Source organism: Lepidochelys olivacea (genome assembly GCF_965140295.1).
Source record: "Lepidochelys olivacea isolate rLepOli2 genome assembly, chromosome: 22".
Taxonomy (NCBI): Eukaryota; Metazoa; Chordata; order Testudines; family Cheloniidae; genus Lepidochelys; species Lepidochelys olivacea.
The window spans coordinates 16,422,187-16,449,913 of NC_140432.1; the positions used below are offsets into that span (position 1 = coordinate 16,422,187).

The 27,727-nt window shown below is 41.9% G+C and overlaps 2 protein-coding genes across 3 annotated transcripts in view; one reads left to right on the plus strand and one right to left on the minus strand.

The window, feature by feature from the left end:
• The window catches only part of SIK2 (salt inducible kinase 2), a 116,551-nt gene extending 89,690 nt beyond the window's left edge, over nucleotides 1-26,861 (plus strand). The window contains exons 9-15 of the mRNA XM_084611632.1: nucleotides 4,686-4,844; nucleotides 16,291-16,519; nucleotides 17,612-17,896; nucleotides 18,052-18,215; nucleotides 19,403-19,516; nucleotides 20,495-20,586; nucleotides 22,925-26,861. Coding sequence (XP_084467758.1) covers nucleotides 4,686-4,844; nucleotides 16,291-16,519; nucleotides 17,612-17,896; nucleotides 18,052-18,215; nucleotides 19,403-19,516; nucleotides 20,495-20,586; nucleotides 22,925-23,507 — 1,626 coding nt within the window. The 3' untranslated portion in view covers nucleotides 23,508-26,861. The remainder of the gene's footprint in view (nucleotides 1-4,685; nucleotides 4,845-16,290; nucleotides 16,520-17,611; nucleotides 17,897-18,051; nucleotides 18,216-19,402; nucleotides 19,517-20,494; nucleotides 20,587-22,924) is intronic.
• Nucleotides 6,395-27,727, minus strand: part of LOC311511218 (alpha-1,2-mannosyltransferase ALG9) — a 126,067-nt gene continuing 104,734 nt past the window's right edge. Inside the window, exons 15-16 of one of the 2 annotated variants that reach the window (XR_014709217.1) lie at nucleotides 7,025-7,165; nucleotides 6,395-6,934 (exon numbers count right to left, since the gene is read on the minus strand). The gene's annotated coding sequence lies outside the window, so the exon portion shown is untranslated. Of the gene's footprint in view, nucleotides 6,935-7,024; nucleotides 7,166-19,638; nucleotides 19,781-27,727 lie in introns of those variants that run through there. The other variant, XR_014709218.1, reaches the window with a different exon arrangement.

Sequence of the window (27,727 nt, forward strand, 5' to 3'; positions counted from 1 at the left end):
TTGTTGAACCTCATCAGATTTCTTTTGGCCCAATCCTCTCATTTGTCTAGGGCCCTCTGTATCCTATCCCTACCCTCCAGCGTATCTACCTCTCCTCCCAGTTTAGTGTCATCTGCAAACTTGCTGAGGGTGCAATCCACACCATCCTCCAGTTCATTTATGAAGATATTAAACAAAACGGGCCCGAGGACCAACCCTTGGGGCACTCCACTTGATACCGGCTGCCAACTAGACCTGGAGCCATTGATCACTACCCCTTGAACCCGACAATCTAGCCAACTTTCTATCCACCTTATAGTCCATTCATCCAGCCCATACTTCTTTAACTTCCTGGGAAGAATACTGTGGGAGACCGTGTCAAAAGCTTTGCTAAAGTCAAGGAACAACACATCCACCGCTTTCCCCTCATCCACAGAGCCAGTTATCTCGTCATAGAAGGCAATTAGATTAGTCAGGCATGACCTTCCCTTGGTGAATCCATGCTGACTGTTCCTGATCACTTTCCTCTCCTCTGAGTGCTTCAGAATTGGTTCCTTGAGGACCTGGTCCATGATTTTTCCGGGGACTGAGGTGAGGCTGACTGGCCTGTAGTTCCCAGGATCCTCCTTTTCCCTTTTTTAAAGACGGGCACTACATTAGCCTTTTTCCAGTCGTCCGGGACTTCCCCCAATCGCCATGAGTTTTCAAAGATAATGGCCAATGGCTCTGCAATCACATCCACCAACTCCTTTAGCACTCTCGGATGCAGCGCATCTGGCCCCATGGATTTGTGCTCATCCAACTTTTCTAAATTAGTCCCGAACCACTTCTTTCTCCACATAGGGCTGGTCACCTCCTCCCCATGCTGTGCTGCCCAGTGCAGTAGTCTGGGAGCTGACCTTGTTTGTGAAGACAGAAGCAAAAAAAGCATTGAGTTCATTAGCTTTTTCCACTTCCTCTGTCACTATGTTGCCTCCCTCATTCAGTAAGGGGCCCACACTTTCCTTGACTTCCTTCTTGTTGCTAACATACCTGAAGAAACCCTTCTTGTTACTCTTAACATCTCTTGCTAGCTGCAACTCCAGGTGTGATTTGGCCTTCCTGATTTCACTCCTGCATGCCCAAAGCAATATTTTTATACTCTTCCCTGGTCATTTGTCCAATCTTCCACTTCTTGTAAGCTTCTTTTTTGTGTTTAAGATCAGCAAGGATTTCACTGTTAAGCCAAGCTGGTCGCCTGCCATATTTACTATTCTTTCTACACATCGGGATGGTTTGTCCCTGTAACTTCAATAAGGATTCTTTAAAATACAGCCAGCTCTCCTGGACTCCTTTCCCCCTCATGTTATTCTCCCAGGGGATCCTGCCCATCAGTTCCCTGAGGGAGTCAAAGTCTGCTTTTCTGAAGTCCAGGGTCCGTATGTTTGTCTTTCTCCATCAACTCAACTGTGCTGCAGACTTCTTTGTGCTCCAAGTACCTTGAATGTAATCTGCAAATGAGCAGCTGAACTTTTTACAGGGGATTATTTAGAGATGAGTGAAAGGAATTTATGTTAGATGGGGCCTGATGGTCAGCACACTCTGTTCGGTGCTCTTACACACACAGGACCCTTTGAAAATTAACCCTAACTTTCCCCACTGCTTTTCTTGAGCTATGCATTATATTTGCACTTAAGTCTGGAGAAGAAGTGAGGTCATTCCCAAGACAAATCTCTAGGGTTGGTCTGCCTGATCTAGTTATCTAAGGTACCTATTCACTGTGATATCTAAGCAGCAGATATCATTGTCTTCATATACTTAGTGCCTCAAGGGTGTGTATATCTGTCACTAAATACAAAAGTTTCTGCTGAGCCCAGCATGAGGATCTCCTGAGATGCATGTGGTCAGGAGTCTAGTTTTGCTAGCAATCCCGTAGCACAGGTGGCTGAGTACTGTAAATAACTCCTTTGAGGTTTTCCAGCACCTTTGTGTGAGTAGACCCAGTATGACTGCTAACTAATTGATTTGAGTCTCAAAGATGTCACATGCATTTTACCAACACTCACAAGAACAGCATCTCGGAGCTTACTGCTCAGACACTGGCCTCTACATTCCAGGAGGCTATCTACTCAGTATCTTCTTCAGTTATGCATCCAAAACTGATGGATTCAGTACAGGCTCTGGGGCACTCTTGCCATTTGTCACTTTATTCCCTAGTTACTTTCTCCAAACAGAAAAGTCATGTACAGTTTATCGTGTTTTGTTCCAATAATTCCCTTAGAGTTCCTTTTACATGCTCTCCGATTGTTTCATTAAAGTGCAAAAATATTGCCTGGATTCTAATTTCCATTAATGCCTAACTGAAAACATGAGAGGCATGGCCCTATTAAAATAATTGACCTCAGATGACTCATACAGTCAAGTTTTAATGGTATTGAATATATATATTCTGTCAAGTTGCTGGTCCCTTCTGTATGTTGAGTGCCGCTCTGTCTAGATGTGTCTGCATCTAGGCTACCAGGCTTCTTGCATTACTCTTTTCCAGGAGGACTCAGAGCAGTGATCGTGCTCTGGGGGCTAACTGTAAGACATTTTGTTTGTTTTGCATTCTCCTGAAGTGGAAGGTAGAATCTGTATCTGCTCTGAAAACACAGATCAGACACCGCTAACCCAAATGGACACATTTGCAAATCACGTGATGGTTTGAAAGTCATTCAGGCTGTTTGAGGAGATCTCAGGGACACAAATGATTGATGCTCGCTGTGTCTATGCTAGGGAATTTCACTAATATTCCCACCGATGCTACCACTTGTTCAGCTGTAGATAGGGGAGCCCTGGGGTAGAAAAGGCTGTGCAGGCTTTCTAGCCTTTTGACTAGCCTGTCAACATGTTGATAGTAAAAATATCAGATATAATGGGGATCCCAAGTGTAAACAAGGCTCTAGTAGCTTCTGAGTCTGATTTATATTTTTGTATGGAACTTTGTTTTTGTAACCACTTTATTTGGTTGCTCAGCCCATGCAGGTGGAGTTACTTGATCATTCTGGGCCTGTGTTACACATGGAAGCACATAACCAGGCCTGACTATGATGATGATAGTGGCACAAATTTTTTTCCCCCAGACCTGGCTGACTATGGGAGAGCTGCCTCTAATCATGGTCCTTTAGGGACAGTGGAGGAATTTAGTCCACATAGCTATGATTCTGCTTTGAGGTGCCTTCTCGTTTCAATGTGTTGCAACATGATATGCCCAGTTCCCATGAAAACTAACCCTCAGTTGCTTACTGAGGCAGAATATGTTACCTTAGATCAGGTAACGTGCTTAAATTCAGTTCTCATCCATGGCATTCGGTATACCCCATGAGTCACACCAATCTCAGCCATGGCATTAGTCCCCTTATAAAGAGAATCCCCACTTTGATTTTGCCATTTGTCTGAGGATTTCGGGGGGGGGGGAATTCTGGCCCCAGTGAAGTTAATGGCAAAACTCTCATTGACTTGAGTGCACCCAGAATTTCACCCCAGATACTCTGAGAAGTTGTTTCTTTTATCTCCTCCAGGCTGGACTCTGTGAATTTCCCACACAAAATTGCATACTCCCACATAGATCTTATTTTAAATTATTTTAGGAACAAATTCCATTATAAAAAAATCTGGTCAACCTGTAACTATGAGGCATCAGCTGAGATGGTGGAGACTCCCAGAGGAAAAAAAGAAAAATCACAGAATAACCCCTTCATGTCTTTAGTATGAAGCAGTCCTCTGTTTTATTACTACAGTTACCTAATGTTTGCATAGGTGCAGTGTCTTGGGCACAAAGATAGTCTCTGTCCTCTATATCCTTACTATATTCAATTTTATGCAGCATTATAATATAGATCAGTGCAGTTTGATTTTCACAGACAAGTTGTGTGGACCCTCAACTCTTTTGTTCCAGTCCATTTTCATGTAACTGTCAGTTTCCCCGATTTCACCACATTTGCCTGGAGTTTGGTGCCCCTTTGCTTTCAATACTATGTTTTCCAGGAGATAATTCCTGTCTAAAGGTGCCTGACTTCACAGCTGAATCCTTCCCATTCCTTTCTATGTCTTGTTCCACAGGGGGTCAGCGGGTGGGATGATCTTTAGACAGTCACAAACAGCTTAAAATAGCCATTTGCCTCATTTTAACACAGATTTCTTATACAAATAAAGCTTTTTAAATGAGACTTTAAAACATTTATCAGTTCATGACAGAGGAAAGGAACCATGAAAAGGATTTGTGGAACATGGAAAGCATGAGCAGTTTGGAGCATCTGCAGATTCCAAGCAATTTTCTTCTGCCATCTTTGAAGAGATGCTGTTTGTTCAGAAACGTAAATCTTTCTATTTACTAAATGAACTCTGAAGTCTAAGCCTGCAAGGCTATGTTTCTGTAGGAAGAACTAGGCAGTAAATCTCACCCACAGCCTTTGAGCGGGACTGTGTTTTTAATGTTAATGACACTTGTATGCCAATGACCTTGAAGGAATTTAACTCAAGCATGTGTCTCCCTTTATCCAACATGACAAAAGCCTAACTAGTACCAAGACTTCCTCCTTATCATGCAGCGATAAGCAGAAATATCTACAGTCCTCAGGGGAGCCCTGATACACTACCAGGTTTTGAATTTGCAATTATCTTTGTATTTTCATTGTTCATGATTCCTTTTTTGCCCTAAGACTGTTTGGTTTTATTATATCTCATAGACACAAGCTGCAGTGCCCCCAGTGAATCTGCGTTCACAGAATGTAAGGCTGCTGAGGTCTCCGGGCCTCCCACCAGCTCCAGAAGCCTTCTCCTTTCCTGCATCCAGCTGCCACGTCGAGTCCGCATTCATGGAGGAAGAGAGAGTCGATACCCCAAAGGTACATCTTATAAATTACCTCTCTTTCAATGTCACTAAAGCTTTGGGGGGTTGGTACTGTTAAATTATTGCCTGAAAGTAGCATTTGATACCAGAATGATCTGCACCTTTTCATTAGTTAATTAAAAGACCAGCACATTGGCTTTTAGGCATGTCTGTTTTCAAGTACAGAACCCCTAAGAGAACAGGGCCAGATTCTTAGCTTTTAGAAGGTGGTGTCACTCCACTGACTTCATTGGATCAACCCTGATTCCTGCCAGCTGGGCTTACTGAAAGCTGTATAGTCTTGAGTGGGATAACCCTCCCTCTGCCCTCTCCAGTATATCTACTCTCCCTATTTGCCTCTGTGAGGCATTTAAAAGCAAAACTTATTCATCCTATCTTTGTATGGGTGATTTGGGGAAGACTGATTAGTCAGAGGGCAGGTAAGGCAGTCAGAGTGCACCATGAATTCCTTTATCAGATGTTACCTCCACATGTATTATAAATGTGCATATGTCACACATACATACCCATACCACATATATGTATGTGAGAAACGTGACCAGTTCTAGAGACAAGAATCAGGAATTAATCATCCACCTTTGACAGTTTTACCTGTCCTGTGTCCTTTAATCTGGCTCCCAGGGGTTTTAGTCTCACATTCAAAGCCCACTGAGTTGCCATGCTTTTTTGTTTGTTTGTTTTTAAACAAATCAATCTCCATAGATTTTTTTTTTTTTTTTCCCTCCACAATAGTAAAAATTGCCCTGAGGACAGTTGCTCAGGCAGGCGTTTTGCTTGTGCTGTTGACTTATGCATAGATGTATCTTTCTCTCCAGCTTAACACAGTGTAAAAATGGGCAATTGGATGCTGCTCAAACTTCCCAAAAACCCACTTTTGTGCGAAGTCCAACATGGGAAACTTTTAGTTGAAAGTGAAATGTTTTCTTTTTTTTTTTTTTTTCCAGAAATGTAGATATTTGAGAACATGGAGCCTTAACCATAAGCTTGCATTACCAGTTAAAGCTATTAGAATTTCACTCTTCTCCCTGTCTTATGAAATACAGGAAAATTGGCAGACACAGGCACTTCAGTTTAAATGGACTACAGTAAAAAATTAATAAATACTCTATTTCTTTAACAGTAAATAGCCAGCAGGGACATTCATACTGACAGAAAGTATTAGCAAACTGCTGTGTCTCAGCGGGATTACAGCTGATCCTCTCAGCAAGGCCATTTCTGTAACTAGAATTGTATATAAAATCTGCTCTGGAGACCATTTAATGCATTTTGTTTCCTGCAATCAGACTGGAAGATTGTGTAGGCTGCACCTCCACAGTTAAGACTTAACTGAACTCTGCTAATACAGTTTGACAATTCCACAGCTATACACGTGTGCAGTTACAGCTTAACTCTCTGAAGGGAGCAACAGCAAGTTTGATGTATTTTGCCATCAACCTATGTGTCTGTGGCAATGCTTTGTAGGGAGGCTGAAAGATGTGAACTGGCAGCATGGAGAAAACTCGAGTTTGTCAGACTGAATTGTTCAAAAATGTGTTTATTCACACACTAACGTTGGCATTTGCATGTTTGTTACCACATTAGAAGTTTAATCTTGGCATTTTATATGCTGATTCAAACCATGTTTTTTAGTCCCTACTTGCCATTCTGAAGGATTTCTTATTTGTTGATGGTTAGATGTTGACAGTAGTATAGTACTTCGGACCTTTTTCATGTCAGTGATTTGACTAGCTCTGTGTGTGTGGTCCCTTTGCAGAGGAAAAGCTATGGATTCACTTTAAAGCAAATGGCCATCAAATCACAAGACTTAAAAGAAGCAGCCTTTGAAAATGAAAATCTCTCTTGCATCACCCTTCAGGTTTTTTGTTTTTTTAAATAAATGCCGCTTGAACAGAATAGATGAGCACACAGAGTACTTTATACTGCGGAGTCAGATCACACTGACCTGAGAATATTGCAATGGCTAGATATTACAGTCCACGTCCACCAGAGGTTCTCAAACTGTGGTCCATATGCCTCTGGTGGTCTGCAAAGAAACGACTGGCCATGTAGTGTTGGCTTTCCTCATCCATTTCAGCTGCTAAATTGCTATACAAGACAGCAAATATGTTAAATACTTTCCATGTAAGAAACTATTATTGCTACAGGGATATTAAGTGGGAGAAGCAGAGTTTTTACCTTGAAAAGGCAGAAGTGCCAGAGACTGCACAAAATCCACTACAGGGATAGGTGGTAGCATAAAATCTATGTATAGCTGGTCCACAGAATCACAAATAGGAAGGGAGGTGTCTGTGAGATACTCCTAAAATGTGACACACCCTATGGAAAGAAAAAAATTGTCTTAAAATATCAGACTGCAGATCCAGAGCTGTTCTTTATAAATACCAACACATTATACAACAAGCACAAAATATGTATAGGTGTTCATCTCATAAGAATGCTGGAAGTATTTCCCTAGAGCTACATCACACAGGCTGTTTGAAAACATATTTGTTTTCAAAATACTAAAGGACGCTTTATCGTAGATTAACTGTTCTGCAACACGTTTTCCCCTAAAACATTTTTAAAAAATCATACAGCAGACCCAAATACCCTTTTTTCATGTTAGAATTCTAACTAGAGAACCCTGCATCAGGGCTGCCAATTCATTAGATTTTTTTGTGCATTAATTTAGTGTTGATGAAAGTCCGACTAATACCATTAGTCAGCACAACAGGGAATGAAACTGCTGTGTAAACTTCTCTATTATAGCTCTGCCCATGCATCTCGAACCTGCTACTCCACTCCTGCCCCTGATGGCAGTTAGCTAGTTCTGACCTGCAGCAGCCTTACTCTGCCAATGCATGTTAAAAATGGAGGAACAGAATCCCATATATGAACAGGAGCCAAAACCACATGGTGTAGTGAACAATGGACCCTAACTCATTTCTCTAGGAGAATCTGAATCTAGATCTCCAGCTTTTTGTTTTGGGGTTTGGGGTTTTTTTGCATTATCTTACTTTGATGGCTCAGTTTTTGTCCCATGTGGAGTTGGAAAAGCTTGAGGTGTTCAAGAAGGGCATAGAAAGCCATTTTCCGTATTCAAGACTTGTTCTGTAAGCACTCTTATAACAATGGAAGTTTAGCTACTGTTTTTCTGACTATCACTTCATACATTTCTGAATCTACTGAAAGAAATTACTTGGTAAATATTGAACTTTCTTGTTCAACAGTTCTACTCCCTTTATTCTGAGTCATATCAGCTGACTTTAAACTAAATTGGCACTGTTTTTGTTATTGCTGCTGCAGCACCATAGCTAACTCAGCTAACAGAAGGCAAACTGATTTCTCTTCTGGCTTGTCCAGTGGCAACAGAATGGTTAACTAAGTGTCCATTGCAGAATCTTTACTTTTGATGATACATTAGCTAGGGGGGGAAACAGCTTAACTCTCAGACCCCAGACTGAGTTGGCAGGGCTGAGATATGAAATGCCATCATTTTATTTGCAAACAGACCAGGTTTCTCAGAGTCGTTGACAGGAATGTGAAGCTCACCATGCCATTTTACAATGCTGCTTCTAATGGTATGAAAACCAGCTGAATTCAGGAAAAGCTCTTTGAAACTCTCTCATTCTGTGCCTGACTTGTAACATCAAATCTCGTCTATAGCCCTGTGTTAACAAATAAGCTGCCAGAGTCTTCCCACGCCCAAAGCTGGACGTGCACAAGTCCATGGGACCGGACGAGTTGCATCCGAAAGTGCTAAAGGAAATGGCGGCTGTGATTGCAGAGCCATTGGCCATTATCTTTGAAAACTTGTGGCCAACGGGGGAAGTCCCAGATGACTGGAAAAAGGCTAATGTAGTGCCCATCTTTAAAAAAGGGAAGAAGGAGGATCTTGGGAACTACAGGCCAGTCAGCCTCACCTCAGTCCCCGGAAAAATCATGGAGCAGGTCCTCAAAGAATCAATCCTGAAGCACTTACATGAGAGGAAAGTGATCAGGAACAGTCAGCATGGATTCACCAAGGGAAGGTCATGCCTGACTAATCTAATTGCCTTCTATGATGAGATTACTGGTTCTGTGGATAAAGGAAAAGCAGTGGATGTATTGTTTCTTGACTTTAGCAAAGCTTTTGACACGGTCTCCCACAGTATTCTCGTCAGCAAGTTAAAGAAGTATGGGCTGGATGAATGCACCATAAGGTGGGTAGAAAGTTGGCTAGATTGTCGGGCTCAACGGGTAGTGATCAATGGCTCCATGTCTAGTTGGCAGCCGGTGTCAAGTGGAGTGCCCCAGGGGTCGGTCCTGGGGCCGGTTTTGTTCAATATTTTCATAAATGATCTGGAGGATGGTGTGGATTGCACTCTCAGCAAATTTGTGGATGATACTAAACTAGGAGGAGTGGTAGATACACTGGAGGGCAGGGATAGCATACAGAGGGACCTAGACAAATTGGAGGATTGGGCCAAAAGAAATCTGATGAGGTCCAATAAGGATAAGTGCAGGGTCCTGCACTTAGGACGGAAGAACCCAATGCACAGCTACAGACTAGGGACCAAATGGCTAGGCAGCAGTTCTGCGGAAAAGGACCTAGGGGTGACAGTGGACAAGAAGCTGGATATGAGTCAGCAGTGTGCCCTTGTTGCCAAGAAGGCCAATGGCATTTTGGGATGTATAAGTAGGGGCATAGCGAGCAGATCGAGGGACGTGATCGTTCCCCTCTATTCGACATTGGTGAGGCCTCATCTGGAGTACTGTGTCCAGTTTTGGGCCCCACACTTCAAGAAGGATGTGGATAAATTGGAGAGAGTCCAGCGAAGGGCAACAAAAATGATTAGGGGTCTGGAACATGACTTATGAGGAGAGGCTGAGGGAACTGGGATTGTTTAGTCTGCAGAAGAGAAGAATGAGGGGGGATTTGATAGCTGCTTTCAACTACCTGAGAGGTGGTTCCAGAGAGGATGGTTCTAGACTATTCTCAGTGGTAGAAGAGGACAGGACAAGGAGTAATGGTCTCAAGTTGCAGTGGGGGAGGTTTAGGTTGGATATTAGGAAAAACTTTTGCACTAGGAGGGTGGTGAAGCAGTAGAATGCGTTACCTAGGGAGGTGGTAGAATCTCCTTCCTTAGAAGTTTTTAAGGTCAGGCTTGACAAAGCCCTGGCTGGGATGATTTAATTGGGGATCGGTCCTGCTTTGAGCAGGGGGTTGGACTAGATGACCTCCTGAGGTCCCTTCCAACCCTGATATTCTATGATTCAATGATTTGCACTCATCAGTTTGGTACTGGTATATCCCTGGTTTTGTTCTCTATCCTGATGACAGCATAACAAACATTAAATCCTTATTTATTAAACACATGGGGGACGGGGACAACAAATAGGCACTGCTTGACAGCAAATAGGATGGAGTTTTCAATTTTGTTAGCTTAATTGAGTTAGTGTAATGTAATTGAAAAGCCCTCTTATTGTTCTTTAAGATGTTATTCACCTGAAATAGGGTGGATAACCATAGATTTTTAAAATAAAAACATTTGGATTTGTTTAATATTTTTTTTAAACCTGATTAAAATGAAATCTAATTTTAATACAAAATATGTTCAGGCCTAAGCTACTTATCTCTTAAGAGGGTTAAATAAAAAAAATGTGCTGAATCCATGAGCCTCTATCAAAACCTGTGAGCTAAAGGCTGCTTTTCTATATAAGGAAAGAATCGGGGGGGCTGGGTTTCTTAATTTGAGACCAAGCTTTATAAATAGGGCACAATAGGTCACGTGAAGTAATTTAAGAGTCTATCATTTTCAGGAGACTTCGGCAAGTAGGCAACTTAAGTTTCAGTCACTTTCACTTAGGCATATTTGAAAACTTGCCCAGGCTGATCTGAAATAATCAGTTTAATTCACTCACTAGTTAATCTCTATTTAACAAATTGTTTCGTTGTAAATGTGAAACATGTTTTGATAAGAGAAGTTTAAGTACCCAAAACATGTGAGGTAGTTTTGTTTAATAACAATATATGCTGTTTTGTGTGTTTAATTAAATTCCAGTTCCCATCCTAATGCCGCTTGATGCAAATGATGAGCAAAAAGATAATTATCTAGTAAATAAGCAATAAATCATTCACCGTTTTCAAACATACCTAAATGTACAGCTGATAAGACTGTGAAAATAATAAACTATATAATTGCTTAAATAAATGTACATAGTTGTAGTCTACTCTTAGATAGCAAAAATATATACCAAATCTAGTGTAAAGAACATAAGAACGGCCACACTGGGTCAGACCAAAGGTCCATCCAGCCCAGTATCCTGTCTACCGACAGTGACCAATGCCAGGTGCCCCAGAGGGAGTGAACCTAGCAAGTAATGATCTAGTGATCTCTCTCCTGCCATCCATCTCCATCCACCCTCTGACAAACAGAGGCTAGGGACACCCTTCCTTTACCCATCCTGGCTAATAGCCATTAATGGACTTAGCCTCCATGAATTGATCCAGTTCTCTTTTAACCCTGTTATAGTCCTAGCCTTCACAACCTCCTCAGGCAAGGAGTTCCACAGTTGACTCTATTTAGTTGTAAATCAACATGTTTCAATGGTTATATCAATCAGTGAGAACGTGCCTCTTTAAAAATACCTGAAGTACAAATGGAAAAGTTTATTAAAATCAGTGATTTAAATTGAGACTTGCCTCTTGGTGATTTGACTAGCTGATTTAAATCAATCCACCCTGGGCTGAAGATATTTAGCTGGCCATGTTGTAGCTAGAGAGGTAGCCAAGGCTACAAAGAGCTAGCTAATGTGCTTTCTTGTTGGCCTGGATCCTACATAAGCATTGAGAGCTTTTCAGTTTTGGTCAGCTAACTCAGTTGAAAACCACAAACTTTACGTGTCAAGACAGGGCCGAAGGGCCCAGCATTTTGCCTTCAGTGCAGCTTTAACTGCTGGAGGTTGTGTGTTAGTAATGCATCTGGCAAGGCCTCAGGTGTGACTAATGCTTTTCTGTTTTGAGGCTGATTTATCTATCATGCATCCTCTACCCCCGCAAAAACAGTGGCAGGAATCAGTTGCATCCTTGCATTTGACATTGCTATCTGACTCCTCAGAGGCCCCACTCCTCGCGGTTAAACTCAGGGAGAAGGCACACAGAGACTGGTCATTTGTTATCTTTTCTCTTGTGTTTAATAACTAGGAAGTTATGCTAGTTATACAGAATGGGCAACTGAATTCCAGTGTGTAGTGGGAACGTCTGCACTGTGCTAATGGTGGTTAGCTCAGGACCATGTGCAAAACTTTCATTCAAGTTTATAGCATTGCAAGGAAAACTCAGGCAACAGGGATGACCTTCCCCATATTATTGTAAAAATGACTACAGCTGGGGACATTTAAATGTTTCCTATCAAACAGAAGCAATGCTGCTACCGCATGGCATTGGCATCTCATTGACTGCCGAACTGTTCCGTTACTGTCACAAAATTACACTAGTTCAGTATTAAATCGCACCAGCGGGGAGTGCATACAAAAGCCCCTTCTTGTAATGCAGTCACCCATTAGACTCTTCAGTCAGGACTGGGGAGAGACACTAGCGATCCCTGTATTTAAAAAAAGCAACCCATGAAATCAGTCTCTGGCAATGATGGCCCTTGTAGTTAGTGCTATGCGCTGCCATGCCAGAAAATAGTCCCAGTCTCATTCCTCGGGTCAGCAGAAGCACCTCATATCACTCAGTGATCCCCAAATGACTAAGGAGCAGCTCTGATGGACTTCAGGGGGCATCCTGCCCTGTCCATGATCAGAAAGAAGGTGCTCACAACTTGGTGGCTTGCAGGAATGGTGTGAAGGAGAGTACAGGGATTCCACAGATTCAGAAATAACCTGTTTCTGGCATCAAGCTGCTTGCTCAAGTGGGTTTTAAAACAGGTTGGAAATGTTATGCAGGAAACTCAAGAGTTTATAAACAGGGGGAAGTTTAAGAATTAAATTGCAAAAGATATCAAGGAAGTGTCCAGAATAAAACTGAATCCAAATTTACTCTAGGTAAAGCCTGAATGCATTCCTCCCCTTCTAAGTTTATCCCTAGAAATATCCATCATTTAGCATCGTGCAGCTATGGAGGTGATGAACAGACAACTCCAGCTGTCCATGGGTACCACCCCAAAACGTGACTCGGCTTCTATGCAAGCAGGACTGGATAAACTAGAGAATTTCAGTTTTACCCTGAAGTCTCCTTTCTGTGAGTGCAGGAAGCATGGAAATTAAGTGACTTTCTCAGAAACCTATACAGATTTCTTTTAGTCCACCAGGCAGTCATTTCTCATCTGGAGGGCTTTGTGGATCCTCCATCTGGGCATAGCTGAATGCCTGCCCTTTCCCTGGGTCTGGTAATCATCTGGCTTATGCGGTGCTCCCCACTCTAACCCTTATCCAGGTATAGACATTACATTCCAAGACTAGGTAGTGAAAACTGACTGGGTTTTCACTAGAAAGCAAAGTCCACAGAGATGTGTGGGCAGTTGGCCCAACCCCAAACAGCTTAGCAGTTATCTAATTATGAAGTTAATCTGATAAGACTAAACTCTGTAGAGAACTGTATGTACACCATTTTGTAAAACTGCAACTGCTTAAATGTCTGGGGATTAGTGAAGAGTGGGGAGGTAATTATCTGGTTGGAGGGACTCAAAATGAAAATGCAGAAGAGAGGAAAATTCAGGAGCAGAGTACCTTCTAGGCAATGGTTGGAAAGCTCCCTCTGAAGGGTTTGAAGATTTACCGCAATGTACGTAATAAAGGTAAAAGCATAATATTAACTGTTCAGTATTAGACAGGAATAGAGGATTAAATTATTTCTCCTAAAACCTTCTTAAACCAAGAATGAGGAAATGTTATTAGATGATCCATGAAATGTCAAACCCAGGGATGCCTCTTTATTCTTTCATCTTTTGTCCCTACTGAGCAAGACCAAGGATGGGTTCCTGAACTACACTTGACAACTATACCCTAGCCATCTTAGGCATCAGAATAATAGGAAACACAATTTATTGGGAGCCACATCTGAATGGTAGAAATCCAAGAGCCTTAGGGCTTGTCTACATGGTGCATTAGTCCATACTAGGGGTGTGAAGTCTAGAATGCACTACTGGTGCGCTGCACACTTAGTGCTGCACATGGATCCTGCTGGTGTGCCCTAAAAGTTCCCTAGTGTGCATTAATGTAATACTATTTGAAACAGGACCACATCAGATGACTTGAAAGGGACCACTCTGAAGTGGTCTTTATATCACACCGGATATCTTGCACAGGGTGGATTGAGTTACTTCCTTCTGCCTTGACTGCGGGATGATTTAATAACTAGAGCACTTCTGACAGGTGTTTGTCCAACCTGTTAAAAACCTCAACTGAAAGAGATTCCACAACTTCCCTAGGCAGTTTGTTCCAGTGCTTACCTACCCTGACAGTTGGGAAGTTTTTCCTAATGTCCAACCCAAACTTCCCTTGCTGCAATTTAAGCCCATTGCTTCTTGTCCTATCCTCGGAGGTTAAGAAGAACAATTTTTCTCCCTCCTTCTTGTAACAATCTTTTATGTATTTGAAAACTTATGTTCCCCCTCAGTCTTCTCTTCTTCCAGACTAAACAAACCCAATTTTTTCAGGCTTTCCTCATAGCTCATGTTTTCTAGACCTTTAATAATTTTTGTTGCCCTCCTCTGAGCTTTCTCCAATTTGTCCACATCTTTCCTGAAATGTGGTGCCCAGAACTGGACACAGTACTCCAGTTGAGGCCTTATTAGCACAGAGTGGAGCGGAAGAATTACTTCTTGTGTCTTACTCACAACATTCCTGCTGATGCATCCCAGAATGATGATTGCTTTTTCTGCAGGTGTTACATTGTTGAGTCTTGTTTAGCTTGTGATCCATTATAACCCCCATATCCCTTTCCACAGTGTTCCTTCGTAGGCAGTCATTTCCCATTTTGTATGTGTGCAATTAATTGTTCTTTCTGACAATGATTTAAATCACTGATTTAAATCAAATTTTTCTGTTTGCTGATTTAAAATGATTACTAACCAATGAGAAATTGCCCTTTTTCAGGAAAATAACTAAACTACAGATGCAATTAAAGATAAAAATTGATTGTAACCATGAAAATGTCTGTTTATAACTGCTTAAATATGTATAAATACAGTATATCTTCCTGGTTAGCAAAAAAGTACCAAATTTAGTATAAAGGTTATACGTAGTTGTAAAGTTACAAATATAAAAATCTGAAAGTAAGTTAATTCTACTTTATTATTTTAAATGCACAAAAAAGCAGTTTAGAATCATTATTAGTTAAAAATATTACATGTCCTGGATACATAAATTCAATTTTGATACTTATTTTTTAAAACTTGCTGATTTGTTAAAGGAAGTGTCTGTAGTTAATGAATTGAACTCAATGTTTCAGGTCACCGTGTCCGTCAAGATTTTAGTTCTAATAGATCTCATCCTCACACTCCATTTTTATTCGTAGATTGGGAGAGAAGACACTTTCTTGCTTTTTCAACTCTCATTCAGTTTCTCAATTTTGAACAAGCTAGTAACTGAACTTTGAACTAGTTGAATAAACAAATGAAAACTATGGTTATCCACCCTCATGTTTCCAGAAGAAAAAAGTAGCAGCCCAGGCCAGCCTTGCACAAGGACGCTGCTTACAACTTCTAGGGTACTTTAGAGACCAAACTATTTTTTAAGACTGCATAAAGTACCAGCCATCGTATGGTATGAACACAGGTGCCATCTTTTTCCTATTCACTATTAAGGAATCAAAATGTAAAATTATCTGAACAAACTGATGTTGTTCATTTTCCCTTGCAAGTCCCAGGCACCACCACATCAGCTGGACTGAGCAGACACAAGATAAGAGGAATGGACCTTTAATGCAAATGACCAGTTCTAAGCATGAACCAAGGAGGGGCATGTTTGCTGATCCTTTGTGAAATACACTAAGAGAACTTACTGTTTTGCAGTTTTAGAGAGACAGTGCAGTTAAATAGGGCAAACTTGGTCTTACGAATGCTTGTTTGCCAAACTCCAAATTAAACAATGGACAGAGGACAAAGGAGAACAAAAATCACAGGTTTCATAAATTTAAATATTTTGTGGCTAAGCCTGAAGCAGATTTTATGAGACACTCCTGACAAGAATAAGTATTAGGGAAACTAACAGACTAAATTTGGGAGATTCCAACAATAACTTAAAAATAAGGTGACCAATGATTCCACTCTTCTGGAACCTCACTCTGGAACTCTGAACTGGTCTCTGATTGAAATCAGAGGAGTTTGCAGATGACACTGAATATCCAGGCTGTTTTGAGTCCATTTCAGTCTGTGTCTCTGCATCTCACAATATAGGGCAGAGATTTGACTCTTCAGGGAGCCTCTATGCTAATAATTGAATGCTGTCTTTCTTCCTCTCCCTGTGGCATTTAGGTAAATGGCTGCTTGCTGGATCCCTTGCCCCCTATGGTGATTAGGAAAGGATGCCAGTCACTGCCTACTAGCATGATGGAAACCTCTATTGATGAGGGGATAGAGACAGAAGGTGAATCAGAAGATGATCCCGCACAGGCATTTGCAGCCCTCCAAGCAACCCGCTGTGGGAAAAGACGTCACACTCTGGCAGAAGTGACCAACCAGCTTGTCATGATGCCAGGCACAGGTACATATATTGTAGAGGTCTCTGCAGAAGTTTAAGGATCTAAGAGCCCAGCTTGTTACATGCTGGATGAAAAACACTAGCTTGGTTTGTGTCTTAAGTAACAATAAATAAAGCTGCTTTTCTTGATAGTTATTAATTTATTTGATAGAGGCAGATATGAAGACAAGGGAGCAAACTCACAGCTGGCCTATCCAAGCACAACCCTATCCAATCTAATGGCAATGTAGAAAGGGTAGAGGGTGGCAGGCAAATTAAATGAGTTACATTTTTGGCATAATTAACCATCCCAAGATATTTAATTCCCAGGTGATATATATGCCTAGAAAGAAACACTAGTTTCTCTGGCAGCCCAATGCCAATGCGGGAATGCAGCAATGCCAAGTTGGGCTATGATCTTGTCAGCTCTCCCAAGTTAAACAGAATCTAGACAGTACTTGAATGGGAAATTCCTCAAGAGAAAAAGTGTGGTGAAGAAAACAAGATTGGTGACTTAATGGCATTCTACCAGAGTCCGTACTGAACTGAGGTCTTAGTGCAAGGCTAAAGCCCTCAGCTGTTGTCTTTTAGCGATTATAGAGCCAAGTTCATAACCACATCTAACCATTCAAGATTCCACTGCACTTCTTCAGGTGTTGGCTCCCACTAACCTGGCTAGGTTCCAGTGTGGATAATTCCATTCTGCCTCCCTAAATTCCCACTGCAGTTTCATTTGGATGTGGAATGCACATCTTCATGTCCCCAATAGTTGTGTAATGTACCTGTCCACTGTAAATGGCTTCTGTGTTTCACCCCAGTGGTGAATGAAGTGATTGTTTGAAAAGCGCTTTGGGGGATTTCTACATGAAGGGCACAGTCTCCTTGTTAGCAAGCCATTTAACTTATTTTATCCTTAAACTTAGTATTAAAACCAGGGGTGTGACCCCATTCTAGTGCTGGAAGTATTAGTGTGTTTATAAAGCTTGCATTTTTCTTACACTTCCTCCATGCCAGTCACTGGAGACCATGCTGGCAGAAATGGCTCAAACCGATGGCGCTTTGCTTTGCTAAATTACTGCACTTTCTATTTAATCTGGCTTTTGTTATTTCTCACAGGGAAAGTCTACTCCTTGGATGAGAATCCATCTTTGGGCAGCATTGACTCAGAATATGATATGGGATCTTTTCAGAGGGATCTTAACTTTCTTGAGGACACTCCTACCCTGAAGGAAATGGTGCTGGCCAACCAGCCAGCACCCAGAATGACATCCCCTTTCATAGGCCTGAGACCTGCCAATCCAGCCATGCAGGCACTGACCTCCCAAAAACGAGAGGCCCACAACCGTTCCCCCGTCAGTTTCCGAGAGGGGCGCAGGGCATCTGACACATCCCTCACACAAGGTAACTGTTTCACTGTTGTCATGAGAAGTTATGCACAAACATAGTACCATGTGTGCGTTTAACCCCAGCTTTAGTGGCAAAATATGGCTCAGCTGGGCTGTGCTGACTGAATAGCAATAGCTTTGCTGATATTGTTCTGTTTGACTTTTGTCCAGGAATTGTAGCATTTCGACAGCACCTTCAGAATCTGGCACGAACCAAAGGAATCCTGGAGCTGAATAAAGTCCAGCTGCTATATGAACAGATGGGATCAGAAGAAGAGCCCAACCTAACATCAACCACTCCCCACTTGCAGAATCTTGTAAACAGCCCCCCTCAGGTGTGTGTTAAGTACAGATAATGTGTTTGGTGCCGTACAAGCCACAAGCAGAAACAAGCCCTTCCTCAATGAGACAGATAAAGAGGAGAGGAGATGCACTGGGAGACCTAGAAGAGACATTAATGTAGAGCTTAAATTTGCTCCTCTCCCCCTCACTTGTATAATGGAGGGTAGAGCAGGTATTGAACTCCTATGGGTTAGTGTTTGCCAGCCTTGTGGAACCAACGAGATGGTATTCTGGGCTTTTCAGATCCAACAGATTGTTAGTTTCAGTCTAAAGGATGTGTTTTAGATGCATATAGAGCCACATTCTGTTCTGCCACAGTGGAGTTACTGTGCTGTAACAGAACTGAACCTCCACCCGTCATTTTAAATGTGGTTGGTGGTACATCACTTGCCCAGCTTTGGCCTTATTTTGTCAGACAGAATCCAACTAGTTGCTTCCACTTTCCTTTATTTGCCTGTTTGTAATAAAACAAGAGGCAGCAACTGTAAATAATGAGCACGTTCTATCTTTTCTTGTTGGGCCTACCTGCTCCAGGGAATAATCAGCATGGATGGTCAATAGAACCTATGGTACTCCTTGCAAAATGCTCTAGAGAGCAACTTTGAAGCACTGATAATCCCAGTGCTTTCTCACAATTTGCTATGAGATTTCGGTGCCACTCCTCACTCTCTGAAACCAGAAAGTCACAATCCATTCGGAAGAATGGGTCATTAAGTGTGACATGTCAGAGCTCAGTTGTGGTGCCAACCAGTGAACCATTCTCTCCAGCCACATCAGCAGCTATCCTGCCTGTTGGAGACACCCACTGTGTGTAGAGCTCTTTTTAAAATTTGTATCAAAAGCCTTTTGTCTTTGGTTTTAAAACTCTGAAAAGAGGCAGACATATCCACAGGGTCAGGATTACTTTGTCCTGGTGCCACTGGGATCTGAGCGCAGATGAGTCAGGAAATACCTTGTGTTTCTCCAGGTTAGTCAGTTGTGTGCCTTTTCTATTTCTAAACAATCCTGTCTAAATTCTAAACAACCCTAAATGAGCCATGAGCCCTGCAGATCAGTTGGCTCTACAGCCCCAATCACTGCAACTATGGAGATCTGTGTAAGCAGCTCCCTAAAGGGTTTAAGCAGAAAATGTAGCTTCTGTCTGGCGGAATCAAACTGTGCTCTTGCCTTCTCTTCCCAGGAGGAAGCTTCTCAGCAGCAGGAGACTGTATCTGCCTTCCCTAATGGCGTGCACCCCCAGTTATTATCCAGACGGCAGAGCTTAGAAACACAGTACTTGCAACACAGACTGCAGGTATGGTGCCTTCCTCCACAGTGTCAAGCCAGCCATTGATAGTACATACCAATCTAGCCACTGAGTTATTTTCAATGAGAAAAATGGTGGATAACTAGTAAAGCGACAAAAATTCAAGTTACCTTGTATACTAGGGGTTCCTTTGGCTGCTGCAGCTCCTGCTTCTGGTTTTCCATTTCCTTAGCCAGTTATTCATAGTTGCCTCTAATTAATAAGTAACAGGAGTTCAATGGCAGTTCTCGGTAGCTCCTCTTGGTTGCATTCCTTTAAAGGAAACATCACAAGATCTGGTTTGGGAAGTGATCTGAGGAACCTCTGTCCTTTTTCATCGGAGTAACATTTCTCTTTTTATTTTTACTGGTTTCCTTTTAAGAACACAAATTCTGCAAATTCTTCCAGCTTGTATAATAAAAATTCCCAGAGAAGTCTAACCTCCGAGAATGTTTGAAATCCATTACAGCTACCAGTTAGTACCTAATCATATCTAGAATGTAGAAACAGACCAATATTTCCAAGTGTGCTTGAGTTCTGAGTGGTTCAGATTATTTTGGGTATCCAACATGAGTGAGATTGGGCTTGGTTTTTCAGAGTGCGGAGTACCTCCAAGTACCACTAGCTTTGGTTATAGTGGGGGGTGATTACTTAGGGTTTCCCCAAGCAGCTTTCAGTCTCTTCTAGTTACATGTGCCTAGCACAATAAAATCCTGATCCCTGATTGGGGCCTCTAGGCACTACCAGTAACTGGTGGTGTTGCAAAACCAGGTGCTAGATAGGAAGTTAGACGTCCAAAACGTACACATCCACTCTTGAAAATGCTGCCCCCAATCTCTTAAAAACCCTCACATTGTGATAGGATAAACAAGTACTTCCCCAGCTGAGACTTTATGGGACAGTTTAGTCTCTCCTGGACTCTCATGCATTTAAAACAGTGCGCTTCATTTCACATTTTAAATCCATCATCTTTTGGTATTGTTGCAGAAACCCAGCCTGCTGTCAAAAGCCCAGAATACCTGCCAGCTGTACTGCAAAGAACTGCCCCGAAGCCTGGAACAGCAGTTACAAGAACACAGGTGAGAAGCACCTGGCATTGGCCACTGTTGGAAGACAGGATACTGGGCTAGATGGAGCTTTGGTCTGACCCAGTATGGCTGTTCCTGTGGTTCACAATCTGGGTAGCTGAGTGATTTGCATGTAACTTCTTCCCAGGAGTAATAGGAGAACAGAGACTTTCTTGGGACAGGCAAAATCTCTACGAACACAGTACTAAGGCCCTTCATTATCAGTTTTTACCAATTTTTGCTGAAAAATTACTAGATTTTATTCAGGTTTTGTCAAATTTTGGGTTTTCGGGATCTGTGAATTTTTTGCTGATGGGCTGGCAGGGTCAGCTGGGGCTCTGTCCAGGGAGGAGCAGAGGGGGGTGATACTCACAGGGTACAGCCTTCTCCTTCCCTCCTGAGTTCAGCCCTACAGTGTAGCCCTGTTCACTTCCTCTGTGCAGTGGAGGGGAGAGAGACTGAAAGGGAGCTGGGTCCCAACAGCCACCACTGCCTGACTACTGCAGTGATAATAAAAGACCATAGAAGTTTGATTCAGCAAATTGTAGTGTGTCCTTAGCTTTCTTTAGTGTGCAGAAGGTCTGTGAATTGGGGGCAGTGTGGCTATACTTCTGTACTCATGGTTTCCAGTGAAAGTGTTTGGACCATGTATTGCAGTATTTATGGTAACTCAGAACATGAATGATGTGGTGCCTCAGAATCCCTGCAGTCATTTGGGTATTTCCTGCCTTTTTTCCATGACCAGATAATTTTACCACAAAGAACATGAGCAATTCCTGTAAGCCAGGCTCTTACAGACGGGAGAATCAATTTAAAAATGACACTTCTCTAAAAATATCTTTGTTGTAGTAATCATAGACATTACAACAAGCGAGTTTAGATTAGAAGAGACTTTTTCGTCCTCTACCCCACCTTCTTTTTTCTTTTTGTAACCTGTTTCCTCTATGTATTTAAAGTGCTAGGTTCAACAGCAGTTAGAGAAAACTGATACAAAAGCAAAAAGAGTGAGCGTATACAAAGGCCTGTATGTCAGCTAAAAACTGGCTCTGGTTTCTTTGTGAAAGAGCCACAGAGATGAAGGAGTCTGGCCCTACAGCCAGAATTAGACAAAAGCATTACAGCCCTCAGGAGACTCAACTGTTGAGTGCCAGACGCAGAGAACAGGAAGGACGAAGGTGCACCAATGTCCAAGGCCCCTGCAATGGCAGGGAATTGATGTAGTGAGACACATCCAGATAATCCATGTGTTTGTAATCCACAAACACTGGTAGAGGGACTGGACAGATGGAGGGCATGAAATCTTCACTTGCTTTCTTGTTGTCCCTTTTATATCTGGAATGAGCGTCAAGAGCGGCTGTAGAGTTGAGGGCTAAGGCTGACAACCATCCAGAGCATTATCTTGCTGACCAAAGCAACTTCATGTGCTTTTTCATGTCTCAAAAAAAGAAAAGAAGGTTGTGTGTAAGGAAACAAACTACCTAAACTAGGTGAGCTGGGAACAGTCTTGTACCTCCTTTCCTGAATCCTGTAGAGACTAGGCAGGAGAGGACTTCATATTTCTGGATGCCCTGCAAATTGGTTGGCTGGAGATCCCACTTTTGTGATATCCCTGGAATTTGCCAATGGTAGCTATGAAACAAAAGTCCTCGTGTTAAGTTCTTCCTGTGTCAGATGTGAAGAGCATGGGTGTTTGTTAAAATCCAAGATGATGATGATGGTCACAAAATACAGTAGAATACAGTAGAACTTCACTAATTTGCACTGGTAACTGGAGAGACTCATTGTCAGTTGCTCAATTCTGAAATTTAGCAAGTAGCAAACAAAAAAGCAAATGCATCTACAATTTTTGGTTGAAGTTGGGATGTTCATTGTTAATGAGAATTTTTGTATGATCAAGCACCCTTAGCATTTTTGTGGGGGTGAAGTGTGGGCTTTTTCAATAAAAAATTATTCCTATTGCATTGCTTAGTGCATAACGTCTATTTATTTGCCAAGCATAGTCTAGTTTTAATCGTTTAGAATAATATTTCATAGTGTACTAGAATTATGCTCTGTAATGTTAGCCATGAGAGATCTTACTGCATTGTCTCTGCTATTGCACCTTTGCTAAGAAGCAGGGAGAGAGAGACATGTTGAGTGTGCAGATTAGCAAAGTGACAATTAACAAGGTTCAATTGTAAATGAAACCCAACTGGCAGTTTAGGGATTGGCTCTCTCAAAGGTCATGGAACCCAATGTGCTTTTCACCACTCTCCTCTGCTATTGCTGTTAGTGAGATCTGTCTGCTAATCACGCTAAGCATTAATATTTCAAAGACTGAAAATAATTCCTGTTGATGTCCTTGATTCAGGCTGCATCAGAAGAGACTCTTCCTCCAGAAGCAGTCCCAGCTGCAGGCTTATTTTAACCAGATGCAAATAGCCGAAAGCTCCTACCCAAGGTCAAGTCAACTGCCACTTCCAGGCCAGGAGGAGCAGCAGCAGCCACCACCACAGTTCAGCCTGGCACAGCCCTTGAGCCCTGTAATGGAGCCTTCCTCAGAACAAATGCAATATGACCCTTTCCTTAGCCAGTATCAGAAACTGCAGCTGGAGTCATTGCCGCCATCACAGATCCACAGCTCACCTCGGTTGCCATCACAGATTCATGTACAACAGCAGCCACCACCGCCGCCCTTGCAATATTCCTATCAGACTTGTGAATTGCCAGTCGTCACCTCTTCTGAGCCAGACTACCCAAACCAGTGCCAGTATTCCATGAACCCAGCCCAGCAAAGCAATGTAGCATCACCAGACAACCAGAGGAGCTCAGCATCTCATGAGTCTCAGTCCAACTATGAGGCGTTAACCCTTTCAGAGTTGCCAGGACTTTTTGATTGTGAAATGATGGAGACTGTTGACCCCCAACATAGTGGCTATGTCTTGGTGAATTAGCCACCCTGCAGTGTTAACTTAAGAACGGAAGACAGGTGAAGTGAAGGAAAAGCATGTGAATTTTCATTTTTGTTCCAACCCTAAAATTCATGGCTTTTTTCCGACCCTTGACCTACTGGGGGATGTAAAAGTCACCTGACTGGTATTAGCAGGGGATGGCTAAAAGCTACATCGCCATTGGTTCATCCTGTCAGTACTGTGCCACAAACCCAGTGGCAGGGGCTGGAGATGGATAGTGCAATTTGGTCAAACAAAGAACCAGTTTGCAGAGAAGGAGATTACAGATGTAGTTTTAAGAGGAAGAAAAGGGGCCCTTCCAAAAACTGGATACTCTGCAAGCATCCATCCAGTATCAGATGAAACCTGATAAAGATCTGCAAAAGAAAGGAGAATGAATGAATGAGTGACGCATTGTACTTCTTGGCAATAAAAGCAATATATTTTTCATTGGAACTCAGACTTGGGTAACCTGAAGGCAAATCAAGGACTCTTGAAACTTTAGTGCATGGTGGATTTAAACGAAAGTTGCACTTTGGCATTGACATGTTGGTTCTAAGCTACTGATGTTGAATTAGTCCACAGTAGGTCTCAGGGGACGCCAGGTGTTTCTCCAGCAGACTCCACGTCCTCCTGCTAGCAACAGCGTTAACCCAAACTTGACAAAAAACTTCTAATTGCCCATCATGGGAAGTTTCTGGAACTTTGACAAAATGATACACTGACGTAGTCAAAAGATAGCTAAGTCTGACATCAGGCACTGCAGTGTTTTTAGAGGCCTCTGAATGGGGTAAAGGATCAGTTAACAGAGATGTGAAAGTACCAAGAGGAGGTCTACAACTGCAGGAAATGACATTGTCAAAAAGGTCAGCCAGGGTAGCATTAGAAATCAACCCTTTTTGCAGACAGCCTCTTGTGGAGGCCTCTGCCGTGGAGCAGCTCTGGTCATGAGAGAGGATACATCTGTCCTCGGTCGCTTTTTAAAAATAACTATTTTGAATTTACAGTATGCGTTGCTGGTGGTTTATTAAGCTTTTTGTATATTTGGACAATTTAGGTTATAGAACTTAAGGACAAAACAAAATGAGCTTAAAAACCCCCATGTGAAGTGATAGTGCTGTGCCTTTTTGGGTTCTTTATCAGATTATATGCTTTTTTTCCTGAAGAAAGTAGACAATACCCCATTTATATCCATGCTAAAGCCAAAGTCACTTCAGAGCATGTGTTCCACCATGTGGAATACAATACAACTTCCTTAGGGTTTTGATTGCTCGTCTATATGTGAAATGTTAAAAGTATTACAGCAATATTTAAAGTCAAGAACTGTTGCTATATTAACCGTTTCAACAGATACTCACTTTGAGCAAGCACTTGAGTCTCCAAACCCTTGCAGTTCACAAAATGCCAGACAGCAGCTGCGCTTTGGATCCATAGAAGGGACATGGGTAATCACTGTAATTTGGGTTGTCTCCAGTGTTTGAAATACTGTGAGACAATATTAAAGGAGAACCTAGTACCCCACAGTTGGAGAGTTTAGCCCTTTGTGAGCAGATGAACACACTAAGCACAATGCAGGTTCTTTAAAGCACAAAGAACAGCAGAGAAGCAGATACTGCTTATGAAAAACACCTTTAGTTGTCTGGAAGGTTTCCCTTTTCATTAAGTTCAAAGTGAGGAAAGAGGCTAAATATGCTAATAGCTGCATCACTACACAATCGCCAACCTTGCGCCTGAGACTTTGCTCTCAAACCAGTCTTGTTGCAAGTTCCCAAACCCACCAAATCTGGTATGTCACTTTACACTGACCCACGGGCAAGTTCTCCAGTCACTGTATAAAGCACCAAAGCATTGAACTGAATTGGTGGTAGCAGAAGAGAATTCTTGATACATTGAGAAAAGCCCAGTCAACTTATAATCGGATTTTCTGACCAACTAATTTCATGTCATAAACAGAGTTATCAAAGATCAGACTGCAGCACCATTTTTTCCCCTTCAGAGAATAAGCAGCCAGCACACAGAGCAATAATACAGTATTTACATGGCAAAGGTAAAAAAAATCTAGTGACTGTTTATTAATCAGCTTTAAACAGGAAAAAGTTCAGCACTGCTGCCAGCAATTGCCTTATTTCCTAGTATGCTAAAATCTGACGGACCTGTGGTGTTTATACAGCACTTTGTGTAATATGGGTCACTCATCCACTTATAGTGCAGTCAGATTTGTTCAATAAAGGCTTGGTATTGACTACATAGTGATTCCAAAGCCATTGCTGGTGGGCAATTTGAAATCCCATGTAAGCTAAAGAAGGGGTAAACAGCGATACAAACTTTATTAAAAATCTTCAAAGAACAGCCCCTAGGTCTTAAGTGACCTGTAGAGAACAAGCAACTGGCAACGACACTGCAGGGGAACAAAGGGCCAGCCCAGTGGAGTCTAAGCATCTCACCAGAGCAGGTGACCACATGCAGCAAGAGGCCCCCTGAAATATTAAGCAAACATGAGGCCAAGCTGAATACCCAGAGAGCTGCGTGAGGTAGAAGAAAACTATGGATATGGAAATGTCTCCATAGTATGAACAACAAATTCAGAGGCCCAGTTCTGCACAGGGAGTTGGGTTACAAAAGATGGCCTGCCCCTTTTCTTAACTATTTCCACAACAAACCCTACAACCCCATACATAGTAGGACGACATGGATCAGGATCCAGGGGCACAAGAGATCAAACCACAACAATAATTCCGCGTGTGCGCGCGCTCTCTCTCTCTCGACTCATTTTAGTAATTTCTTTACCAGAGGGTCCCAACTAGTTTAAGCTGCTGAGTTTTGGAATGCAGGTATCTAGGGAGCTACAGAGTTTTGACTGTTATGAACATGAAGTAGCTTAGATGATCTCCCTCAACTAACAGCCTGTTTAACATTTCATGTCATTTTCTTCAGAATAAAAAATTGCTAATGCCACACTAGACTATTTCCTGGGCACCACTCGTATTCATGCTACTTTGAAGTGGTTACTTTTGTTCAAGTCTGTTGTGTCTCACGTTAGAGGATTGTGTATACTACTGTATCGTTCAGTATTACCTTTAGTATCTTGTGTTACAGGCTCCTCTGAAGAGACTTTGGTGAGATGTATATGGGGTAAACATTTCATATGGAGAAAAGTGCAATATATGTGTGTGGTACGTTCTTTAATGTATTTTTTTAAAGAGTTAGAGGGTTTAGTCTTTGCTTTGGGATAAATGCACTAGTTTTGTGAGCTCCAGTTGGGCAAGTTCATCTGTAGTAATTACATGCAACTGGTATACTGGACTCTGTAAAGCAATTACAGTGTATTAATACAAAATAAAGAGTATGTACATTTCATTTTTAAATCTTTAGTGAACTAAAATGGAATTGAAAATTGTTCTACACCGTAAGCTTAGCAAGCTCCATGGTAGCATTACCTTTCAGTTATTCTAATAGCAGGCTGCAGCTGAGACACCAAGATACAAATAATGAAAAATAAGCATGTTCCTATTACCAGGTTCTCTGGACTGTCTATTTCATATAATTGAACAGTTGTTTTGTACCACCTTGAAAAAATCTCAGAAGACAAATGTGAAGGAAGAAAATGTATTAACAGCCTCACACCATAGGTCCATTTCTCTATTACATGCAACCCATTTAGCACAGCCCTGCTCTCGATATCACCCATTCACAGCAGAGGCAATGTTTGCATAACGCCTCTAGATCACCAACCGACTACACAGATACCTATGCTTTTATAAGAAACTGGTTTTGAAGAATCACTTTCCTTATTCACAGTTAAGTCCTAAGCAATTCAGGGAACACTGACCAACAAATCCATATGACTTGAAAGCAGCAGTTTTAGTGTAGGTTACATAATGCTAGTTCTTATACTTCCCTGCTTAAAAAAAACCTCTTTCTTACACAGTGTTGAGCACAAGAAGAGATTGGGTGTGGCCATAGATGTTTGCTATTAACACTGATAGAATCCAACTGTCTCAGGTCACCTGCTGAACCATTCCCCTCTCACACCCATTGTAAAAGTGGAGTCATTTGGTTTTGACCAGGAAAAGGATTCAACGTTAAAGTGGCTTGAGAAGGAAAAACAATTTCACACCAAAATAATACGTTATTTCTGTGTTGCAGAACCATAGAACAATACTTGTTTTGCAAAATAGTGAACTTTTCAGGATTTCATACTTGTTTTCCCCCCTTTCTCCACT